The 11,256-nt window shown below is 46.9% G+C and overlaps 1 protein-coding gene across 1 annotated transcript; it reads right to left on the bottom strand.

Moving 5' to 3' along the window:
* Positions 1-3,828: 3,828 nt before the first annotated feature.
* tank (TRAF family member-associated NFKB activator) lies at positions 3,829-9,637 on the bottom strand. Its single transcript, XM_076040032.1, has 8 exons — positions 9,472-9,637; positions 8,399-8,540; positions 8,167-8,275; positions 8,005-8,075; positions 7,268-7,317; positions 7,020-7,138; positions 5,795-6,240; positions 3,829-4,609 (listed from the first exon to the last, which is right to left on the bottom strand). Exons 2-8 carry the CDS (start codon positions 8,495-8,497, stop codon positions 4,418-4,420), a joined length of 1,086 nt encoding a protein of 361 aa, XP_075896147.1. The 5' UTR covers positions 8,498-8,540; positions 9,472-9,637; the 3' UTR covers positions 3,829-4,417.
* Positions 9,638-11,256: the final 1,619 nt, after the last annotated feature.

The raw sequence follows: 11,256 nt of genomic DNA, 5'->3' as shown, positions 1-11,256 counted from the left end.
AAAAGTAAATTAACGAGGAATAGGGGGGTGTGGCACTCTAGGTGTCACCAACAGAGCATAACAAGGCAGCAGGTGGATTCTGTTATTATCGTGTCGTTGCAGTGTTGACTGAGTCTCCACTGAGTCCCTTGATGGAATCCCGAGTCCGTCGTCCAGTCCGAGGCCGAGGTGAGACTGACTAAAAAGAACGAGACCCTTAAACTCTGATTTGAACAGCCACAATAAAATAACGAGAGGATTTTTTTGTCTTTTGGTTCTTTGGTCTCTGGCGTGCATTTCAAATTGGCAGTCAGAAGAGAAGTTCAGACGTGCACGACGGTCAGCGCTCGGAAGCGGAGCAGCCCCCCTCTGCCGCATGTCGAGCGGGGCGGGCGCTATTTTTTTCCTCAGAACAATGGCGGCCGTCAGACTTTGCCGCTTGGCGCCTTTCTGAGCAGCATGAGACCCCCCCCCCGACCCCCCCTCGTCCGCCGGCACGGCGCGAGGCTCCTCTGGGGGCTTGGGGTGCGATGTCGCCGCTGCCTCTGTCATCACTCGCTGTGGCTGCCAAATCTCCAGCTTCTCTAGAAAGCAGGGCTCCCCAGACCACTTGCGTGTGTGTGTGTGTGTGTGTGTGTGTGTGTGTGTGTGTGTGTGTGTGTGTGTGTGTGTGTGTGTGTGTGTGTGTGTGTGTGTGCGTGTGTTTGTTTGTTCGTGTGACACACACACGTTTCACCCAAAACTCAAACAAAAAGTGGGCACTGGGCAGGCGAGTGCGACACTCCTGCACGAGGCGAAGCCTCCGGCCCGGTCGCATGGCGACGGCGACACGGCGAGGTGATACTCCGCGCGGCTCGCGACGCCGCCAGAGTTGGCAGCGTCTCCGTGCCAAACGGTGACCGGTGCGCAGACAGTTGAATATGCTTCCCTCCCTAAGTTGTTAATTATCGGCGTGACCTCGATGTGGAGGGGGCCTCCGGCGGCCAGGTGACCCCGCAGCTTCCGCTCGCCGGCCTCTGTGTTTTTCTTTCTGTTGTTTGATAATTAACCGCTTTGACGAGCTTCCTTCCCCACCGTGCGTGCACTCTCGCTATGTCTTCTTGGCAGTTGAATATTTCTCCGAACAATTTGTTGAAAATAAGCGACTTGGGCGGGAGTCTCAGCTCATCTGCCTGTTGTCTTCTGGTTGCAGTGCAGCCATTGGCCAATTTCTTTCTTTCTTTTTTTTTCTTTTTAAAAAAAAGGCATGTTGCTCAGTTAAATGAACGATCACTTTCTTCTGTCACAAACGGAATTGCACAGAATTAGGGTCATAATTAAAGACGACTGGCAAATGATGTCTCAGTAGATGTAAATCGAATTTCATCAGATTCAATGCTTATCGGTCGCTCCCTGTGCCTTTTCACACATATGTCTCCAGCCACTATGAACACAAACAGGGCGGGATTATGAGTGTCATGAAACAAAAGGAGGTGCCGTAGAAGTAAAACAGGCTCTTCGTGGTGACTAACAGTGTCACAGTTTGCCTCTTCTTCCTCTCGGAGTTACCTTTTATATGTGCACATCTGCGTCACGGAGGCGCCGCCGTGCCAAGGGTTGGATTTCAACCAGACAGACAAGATGTAGCTTCACCGCACTGGAAAAGCTGAAATCTGTGTGTAGACCAGCCTGCTTGTCAACATTTAATAATATAACAAGATGTAAATTCAGAATTTATAATTAATAGATTGATTTGTTGGTTTTTTTTACCCTGATTGAGTCATTTTAAATTGCACGTTTATATTTTTTCGTGTTGTTTATTGTGTGTGTGTGTGTGTGTGTGTGTGTGTTTGTTTTTGTTTGATGTTCTCAGTGAGTTCTCTTTCTCCCTGTCATTTCTATTTGCACAGAGCATGTGCACTTTCTTTTTTCCAGCTCGCGTCACAATAAGAGTCTCAAATTTCAATAACTAAATTTACTACTACGTTTCAACTTTCAGCGACACTGCACAACTGTGCCTGTGTAGTTTCCTCCCTCCCCTTCGCTGCCTCTTTTTTTTTTTTTTTTTAAATTGCACATCAACGGCTCACGGAGAATAACCCCTGACGCTTGCAGCAGCGGTGAAGTGCCACCGCCCAGCCCCGCCGGCCTCCTCCCGCTGCAGGAAGTGACCGCGGCTCCTCCGTCCACCCCCCCACGCCCCCACACACACACACACACAATCCACCCGCCCCCCCCCCTCTCTCCCTGAACTGGCGGCACAGATAGAGAGGCGCCGCTGATTAGCATGCAGTAATGATGGTGAGCCGGGCTCCATTGTTCTAACACCTCCCCTCTCCTCCGCACCAATCTGTCACCATTCAGCGGGCCGGAGCTGCCTCCAATGCTTCCCTCCACAAATGAGACGGATAATTAGTTGCCCCTCGCGAATGCTGCACTCTTCCCACCCCTGATTGCTTTCACCTTCTTGCTCCAGGCAATTTTGACACCTTGTAATCACCCCGCTACCTCTCTATCTCAATCCATATCCAAACCCCCACCTCTTTTTTTTTTTTTCCTTCCAATTTTTTTTTTTTTTGTTTTTTTGGGTGGGGGGCCCTTGTGTCAAATCCACTGCGGCCGGCAGGTGTAGAGGAAAAGGCGTCGCACTCGACTGGAAAAGTGACGACGCCTGAAGCCCCTCTTGCAAAAGAAACCCCGATCGCACTGCTGTAAAGTGTAAGTGAGCAGATTTACAGTGCACAGGGAGAAAGGGAGAAGAAAAAACCTCTAGCTGTCAGCACGAGTTTTCTCTTCCAAATAACAATGAATGACAACATAATTATGAGCAAGCAGCTGTTCATGATCCCAGGGAGAAAAGCATGCAGCCTGCATCGTGTTTGACCCGTCACAGATAAACCACAGAGGATCATTAGGGATGCGTGTTTGCCAAAAAAAGAATGCAGCTTTTTTTTTTATTATTTTATTTTCCCCCCCTCCTCCACCCCCACCCCCCCTCCTCGTCCCTGTGACTTGACGGTAACGTTGCTCGCTGCATCCAAGTCTGGCCGGAGCAAATACGCAGCAGCAGGTTTGGCACGTTCCAGTGGACCAATCGGTCGTCGTGACCTCTGCTCTGCAAATGCATAATTTGAAACCAATGATCTCTTTTCCTTCAGATCTAAAGAGGACTTTTTTGTAATTATTGTTATTATTATTGTTGTTTTTGTGCTGCTCTGCTCTGCTCTGCTCGGACAGAGACACCATCACATTCTCGCACCCTCCTCAGCTATTCACGAAACGAGCGAAATGCTCGGCACACACATTTAAGGTCGAACTGATCCACTCATCAGGCATCATCAGTTCACTCGGTGAAGTGGCTTCTCCTGTCGAAAAAGGAGGGGAGTTTTCAGCTCTCCTGTCACGTTAGGTTCTTTCCAGTGTTGCGACACGTCCAGCGTCTCCTCCAGCATCATCAACCGCGCGGCGAGAAATCAATGTTTCAGTGTTCGCACAAAGAAGGAAAACTGGAAAACTTCATTCTTTTCAGGATCTGAAGACGGCAGCGCCTAAATGTCTCTTTTCTCTCTGGCGAACAAGCGCCGTAGCGTCTAGGCCATGACGTGATGCTCACTTGGCCCATTAAAATCTTAATGCTAATGCAATAAAAATACGACACAGTATCACCCGAGGTAATACCGCTGCCACGCAAACAGCAAGGTAATTTTGCGTCTAATTGTACAATGAGCTTTTGCCTCGTGTGCTGCGCGGTGCCATCTGTGTGGGGAGCCTTAATGAACACATGGCGGGCCTACTTTTTTTTTTTTCCTGTTTTTTTTTTTCCTTAAAAGCTCTCCCGAGCTCGGAAACCAGAAAACACACACGTGAAGTGAGCAGGGGTCTGTTATTTCAGCCCGCACCGTCACAAATCACTTCCTCCGACGGGAGACTGTCACACCTGGCTAATGTAAAGATGGGAATTTAAAAAAAAAAAAAAAAAAAAAGGAAAAAAACAGGGAAGCTAATAAATAAACATGAGGCCCTCGCCTGCGCTTACAACTACACGTATTGCATCCCGCTCGACATTTACCTGTCAACAGAAAAAAAACATTTTTTTAAAAAGATTGCAAGAGTACATGTCTGCTTTATTTTCTCATATATATTTATATTTATATATAACATAATATGCATCAAAGTCTCTTAGTAATGGGTTAATCATTTCAGAGACATAATAGAAAAATAGAATGGGCAGGAAAAACTGTACCTTCCGCTCCTTCAACATTAAATAAATGGATTCAAGTCTTAATCGCAGTGTCATTTTTTTTTTTTTAAACCCAGTATACAGCACAAAAAAAACAAAAAAACACACACACACGCGGGGGGTGGGGGGGGGGGGGTGCAGCTGCAGTGTGCCACGGACACGGTTTGTTTCTGGGAGGCCTCAGGGCCCGTCAGTCTCTGCCCTCCCTCTCCTGCGCCGTCAGTCGTCGTCGTCGTCGTCGTCGTCGTCGTCTCCGTCCTTGTGAGAGAAATGCGAGTAGAGGTGGCTGTTCATCCGCTCCTGAGGAACCACGGCGTGGCAGAAGGCGCATTTGTCAGGGCTGCCGCTCTGAAGCGCCGTCACCTCCGTCCCCACGTGGACCGCCTCGCACAGCTCGGGCCTCCAGAGAGGCTGCAGAGAAAAGCAGTGCTTATTAGTTATTAATGTGATTAACGGCTATGGCGCTCGCTCTCTCTCTGTTGATAGCATAACAAGTATCTGTTGCACGAAGGGCCGTGTCCTCTAATCAATGGCTGACAATCTGCATTAAAATAACAACGACCAAATTAATAAAGCCTGCAGGTCTGAAGGTGTGTGTGTGTGTGTGTGTGTGTGTGTGTGTGTGTGTGTGTGTGTGTGTGTGTGTGTGTGTGTGTGTGTGTGTGTGTGTGTGTGTGTGTGTGTGTGTTATATAAGTAAAGAACTTAAGAACTTACTTAACCCGAGTTCTCTAACGGGAACCAAACACATTGTCATAAAACAATGCTCTGGTGATGTTTTTTGCTTCATGAATTGTAACGTGAAAAGTAAGTGGAAATGAAAAGCATGAGCAAAGAATGTCAGACACCTCTATGCTCTATTTAAATGCCCCACCAATCCGAGGCTTATCTGTGATATCTGAGGCTGTATCTTTTTCATTTGAAATGAGTGCCAAGTGCATCTATTCCAGTAAAACCGAGATGGTTTAAGTGCAAAATATTCTCCTGCAGTCTACATGGATTTTCTGAATGTTTGCAATTTTGGTCATATTTGTCTTATTTTTTTACAATTATCAAAATTCGACAAGGGCATTATTTGCCAGCTATCAGCCAACCTGCCCTCTGAATAAATATCGGTCGACCACTACTGAATGTGAAGTTGCCGCAGAAGGACGCCATGGTATGAGGATAGTGGACCAATGTCTGGATCCCACCGAGCGAGTACTGTACCATTCACAATTTTTTTTTTCTTCTGCTGAGCATTTCTGCGCATCAGCATGTAAAAATCCCATTTAACCCGCGTACTTGTTTCATCAGATTCAGACGGTGTAATGTGCTTCCATCTGGCTCGAGCGCTCCAGCAAAAGATGCCAAATATAACCAGAGCATCCATGCTTAAGCAAAAAAAAAAAAAGAAAAATCAAAAGAATCAGCGTGCACCGCACATTAATATGTTTCCAGTTAAGTCGTGGAGATTTTTTTTAAAAAAAATCTTTTTTCTTTTTTTCTTTTCTTTGCACTTATCACCGTTTCACTCGTCCATTAGCGAAGACCAATCACAGGCCGGTAATTTGCCACCAGCTTTTCTCCGACCCTCCCTCCCCACCGCCGTTCTCACCTGCTGGGGTCCTCGCACCGTTTCCTGGGAGAGCGAGGAGGAGGAGGGGGAGGAGCAGCAGGGCAACGACAGCGCGCAGTGGGAGGGGGACGAGGGGTAGACGAAAGCCGCGGGCACGTCCGCCGGCTCCTCGTCCGTGGGCGAGCAGGAGGCGGCGCTCAGGGGCCGCTTGGCGGGCGCGGTCAGGCCAACGGGCCTCTCGGGGGCGCTGTTCAGGAAGTCGTATTCGCTGTCGGCGGAGGGCGGGAATCTGACGCTAAGTTTGGCGAGCGACTCCACCAAGTCCCTGTCCTCGGGGATGGGGGCGCAGGATGGCAGGGGCATGGGCGGGAGCGCAATGTCCGCCGCCGCCGCCGCCACCGCCGCCGCCCTCAGCGCCGAGGGGAAGGGTCTCTGTGTCTCCTCCGTGCGGTCCGTGCACTGGATGGGCATGGAGAAGCGCTGGTCTGTCGGAAACGGACGAGAAATGGGAGTTTTCACACAGTTTGTCTTTTTTTTTTTTTTTTTTTTTTGTCTTGCTTTTTCTTTTCTGGCTGCGGCGATTCATGGGGTTGCTCGGAAGAAGAAGTCTCGCATATTAAAAATGCTCGAATCCGTCCAAACGGCCGGCGCTTTTTCTCGCGGCGTCGCAGCCAAACACACTTTTCGAAAAGTACTTCTGACCATGCGCGCAATAAAAGGCCTGCTGGCTGGGTGCGATTATGTATGTTTCTGTGCGCTCCACGTTTGCGTGTTAGTTATTCGTGTTTGCGTCAAGAGTGGCTCCACTGGCGGCCATGTTGTGCCACCATGTTTCTCACGCTCGTGGTTTCCCTGAGTGTTACCCTGATATCACAGCTGGTGTGAGATCATGTGAAAATACATCAGAAAAGTGGGGATTAATGTCAATATTTTCTGCAGTGCACTTTCTCGCCATTAGATGCCACTTAATCTGTCATGCTGGGCCTTTCATTTTAAAATGATTTCTAATTTTATATGGTTTATCACCGACAAGGCAAGCGGTTACGTGATGATCTTGTCAGTGGGATTTCTTATGATGCTATTTTTTGCAACAATGCCCAGCCAGGGGGTTAAAAAAAAAAAAGAATGCAAGCTGCTGTCATCCAATGGGAGCGAAGGAACTCGGCACTTGTTGTGAGAGTGCTTGTAAACCTAATTGCATCCGACGCAATCCCTTCAAACTAATTGACTCCAGAACTGGGGTGAATATTTCAAACACTGTTACCCTTTGACGTGTCACTTCCTCCATAAAACCTCTTCAGGTGATCTTTTTGTCTCCTGGTCAGAGAGCGGATCTGCCGGAGGTTCCCTTGGATGGCCTCAAACACGTCCGCCATCTCCTGACTGACACAACAAAATACACAATTTCAGTATTGGGATGGACAATTCATTCAGCCGTGGGGCAATAGCTTTGTTTTGTTGTTTATAATTACTGTCATATGAGTTGTTGTTTTTTTAAAGGGAAACACATACTTGTTGATGCTGCTGCCAATGTGCACGTTTGGAGCAACTTTCCCCGTGTCCTGCAGGAGAAAAGACGCAAAATAGTGAAGGCTTTTACTGCCACGGCATGTTTTCGAGATTCAGCTGCATGTTCAGGTTTGTTTTTTGTTTTTTTTAATTGCAAATACTTCTTCTTATCTGGCCTAAGACATGGCTAAAGTGTTGAGCAGGGAGGTGCAGAGCTGAGCCGTGCTGTTATCCTCTAGCACCATCTGGTGAAGCAAAGCCTGATGCACTTTTGTGTGCTGCAAAATAAGAGGGTGTGGATACCATCAAGGCTTAAGTGCTTGTGAATCACCGAGGCTAAAAATCTTTTTCTTTTTTTTATTTAAAAGAAGAAGAATTAAGGCAGGGCAGCATGATAGAAAGTAAATTAACTTCATTTTCAAGCAAATAATGAGATAGTGATAGTGATAATGAGATTTTTAAATATTTGTATATTACATATATATATATATATTTTTTGTTCTACATCCAATAAGGGATCTTATCTTACAAGATCAATACTAACTAATGTGTATCTTCATCAACAACAACAATAACCATATTCGAGGTTGCATGTGAGGCAGCGCTTCTGGGAGCATTTAAGAGGAAGCTGTGCCCACGCTCACTGTTGTTCTCTAGTTTTAAAACCTAGAACACATTTCTTTGGTTTTTTGACCCTCAAATTGCAATTTCGGAGCACATGCAACAAACGCGACACATACCAGGTACTGCATTTTCCTGTACGCGCTGGCCTCACTGAATAGATGGTTGTGGGACTCACACTTCATGTCTCCTGAGGGGCCAAAACAGCGAGAGACCACAACAGTTCAGTCAGGTGGAGAAGCGCCACGCGAGTCATGAAGATGCGACGGCCTCTCACCCACCTGCCGGCTGCCTGGCCTCCAGCAACTTCTCCTTGAGTTGTGAAATCAGCTGCTGCTGGTCCTCGACCTGCTTCTGGAGCTTCTGAGTGTGTCGCTCATAATATTCAGTCTGCGCAAAAACAAGAACAAAAGTTGGATGTTAACTTTGTAGAAGCTATGAATTTGTGAACTTGTGACTCACGTTTGTCACATTTCCTCCTCGTGTCCTTTTTTCTTTTTCTTTTTTGTTTACCATTTGCTGCAGCTGCTTTTTGGCATTTTCCTTCTCAATGGAGACCTGGCGATAAGCTTCGAAGGCTTTGTTGAGCTGGTCCCCGATGTTCCTTTCCATGCCGTGTGCTCCAAAAACATCACTGACACAGCAGACATGAGCCCTGTTGTGGAAATGTGTTGAGACTATTCAATACAGAGGAAGCACACGCACGCGCAGCACCTCATTAACGTTACGATGTGCACAACCTCCAGGCTTGTCTCGTAATGCCCAATAAATAGATCATAATGAAAAACTGGTTCTGAGGCTCATGCATCTCCAAACCTGCACTTGTGTGCGAGAAAATACAACTTTCACGAATCAACTCCAAATTCTTTGCTGCTCTGTGTGAAATAAAAACAATTAAATGTAGGGCCACTCTTAACAACAACAACAACAACAACAACACAAACCAGTGCACTTAAAGATGAGTTGCACAACTAATGCAGGACCGCTGACAGAACCCAACCCTCGTGTTACTAATCCCCCGGTGTTGATGTCCACTGACTTCCAGCACCACGGCTGACCAAACCTCGGGTGTGTGAGAGAGAGAGAGAGAGAGAGAGAGAGAGAGAGAGAGAGAGAGAGAGAGAGAGAGAGAGAGAGAGAGAGAGAGAGGCATATTTTCAAGATGTTGAGATGATGATGGTGCCAATCTTGACTCCCCATCAGCAGTGGATCACCCGGGTTGATGATAAGTGTCACGAACACAGACGGCAAAAGAGCAGCAGCAGCAGCAGCAGCTTCTGGATGAGGCCAGCAGCAGCAGCAGCAGTTTGACTTGGAGAAAAGGCTTCTTACGACCAACAAGAAGCGAAGCGGCGCGATTTTAAGTGTCACAGCAAGTCCACATCCCCAACAGTTCCGTATTCTTAATACTAATAATAAGAGGGGGGGGAGGGGGTGGGGGGGACTCGCTGACCGAGTTGGCAGAGAGCTGACTGAACCAGTAGCGACCGAACAGCGACTCCTGCCACAAGTGTCCCTCCCCACCGCCGACGAACTCCCGCCTGCCTGTCTGTCTGTCTGTCTGTCTGTCCGTCCCGTCCTCTTACCTTCATCCGAGTAACTGGTAAGTAAAGTCAGTCCAAGTGGTTGTTTTCACACCAACGCAGCCTCGTCGGCCGCTCGTGAGATGCACAGATACGAAGCGCCGAAGGAGGATATGGCACTATATGTTCTACATACCCAACTCGAGTTGGGAACTTCCCTCGGGGAATCCCCTGCTCTGTGGACTTCCGCCTTTTGCCCGGCGCTGGCCAATCAGCGCGCAGCTCGGCGCAGCGCTGCCTGGTTTAGCTGGTCGAGGGTTCTTCCAAGGCTGCGCGTCTGCAAAACGACTCCTCGGCGTGCAAAAGCTCGTTCTGTGCTCATTTAGGAAAATAAATAAATAAATAAATAAATAAATAAATAAAAATCTTTCTTTTCAAATGTGCAGTAAGTTTAGTTGGAGCCAGGTCTGAATCTGGGTGCATGGAAGGGGGGCGCAGGTTTTTCGCAAAACAGGATGTCAAAGCTGACTAATGTCGCTGTGGAGTCACTGTGGAAACTGTGCACGGTGGTTTATTGTTGCATTATGTTTTCAGCTGCAACAAAACATTTTAACGGTTGGGAGGATGCATTTGTTGACTTTCTGTTTTCTTTAGTTAGTTTGCACTTGGTTGCAGTTCTGTGCATGATAAAGCTGCATGGGCTTTTGGGAAGTTGCCCTAAAATGATTAAGGCTAGAACTTTTAATGTTCATATAATGGCTGCTTTAGATACAGCCTCAGATATCACAGATAAGCCTCGGATTGGTGGGGCATTTAAATAGAGCATAGAGCACGAGCATTCTTTGCTCATGCTTTTCATTTCCACTTACTTTTCATGTTATAATTCATGAAGCAAAAAATATCACCAGAGCATTGTTTTATGACAATTTGACAATATAAACTGGGGTTAAGTAAGTTCTTAAGTTCTTTACTTGTATAACACACACACACACACACACACACACACACACACACACACACACACACACACACACACACACACACACACACACACAAAACAATGTTGAAGCTAAAATCCTTTTTTCTTCTGATTTTAACTTCCTGCTGAAAGCTAAACCGAGGGACTTTGAATAAATGGCCAAATGTGTGTTTTCCGGAAATCTGAATATTCATACACTCTTTCCCTGAACATATAGTTGTTCTGCTCTGTTTTGTCATCAAACTGTTTCAGCTCACTCAGATTAACGCCAGAATTTGCCCCCCAAAGAGTTTGAAAGCCCAGTAACCATGTCTGTTTACATTTATTTGGCTCTAATCCATCTAATCTAAACAATGTAATTCATTTTTTTTTAATCTGTTTATAAGGAAACTAACAACACTACTCATCCTTAAACTGCCTTTCCACATGACTGAATTAAGTCAGAATACACCACTAGAGGTCAGTAAAAATGATCTTCCACCAAGTGAGCGAGTTTATGCATAATATGAACCACAAGGCGCTGTCAAAAACATCCACGTCATGAAAAATATCTAAATTCGCAGGCATGTTACCGATACCTGTAGAGAACTTACCTTAATCTTTACAAAAGGTCATGTGGGGGGAAATATTCGTTGAAAACCAACATACTCCATCAAACGATGAATTTCTCATTGGTTAATGAACGCGAGTATCACTTTGCAGATACGCCTACAGTGGTTTTTATTTCTGAGCAGCTGGCAACATCTCTCAGCGGAGGACGACCTGCCCAAGAAGTGCCCCTGGCTGGTTGAAATTACAGGAAATCACCGGCAGGTGGCAGCAAAGGGAGAGCCGTCGCGCCTCTTTGACCTGCAAGCAGCTACCAGATG

Source organism: Nelusetta ayraudi, unplaced genomic scaffold (assembly GCF_046127955.1).
Source record: "Nelusetta ayraudi isolate G7.1 ecotype Tasmania unplaced genomic scaffold, CSIRO-AGI_Nayr_v1 ptg000060l, whole genome shotgun sequence".
In the NCBI taxonomy this organism is placed as follows: Eukaryota; Metazoa; Chordata; class Actinopteri; order Tetraodontiformes; family Monacanthidae; genus Nelusetta; species Nelusetta ayraudi.
This window is presented reverse-complemented; position numbering and strand designations above follow the sequence as displayed.

What these genes read in the sequence shown, in the direction of transcription:
- tank (XM_076040032.1), bottom strand. Translation starts at nt 8,497, where the DNA reads ATGGAAAGGAACATCGGGGACCAGCTCAACAAAGCCTTCGAAGCTTAT. An exon ending in GGAGGCCAGGCAGCCGGCAG is followed by an intron (nt 8,076 to 8,166) that starts GTGGGTGAGAGG and finishes TTGGCCCCTCAG; the next exon opens with GAGACATGAAGTGTGAGTCC. An exon ending in CGGTGCGAGGACCCCAGCAG is followed by an intron (nt 4,610 to 5,794) that starts GTGAGAACGGCG and finishes TTTTCTCTGCAG; the next exon opens with CCTCTCTGGAGGCCCGAGCT.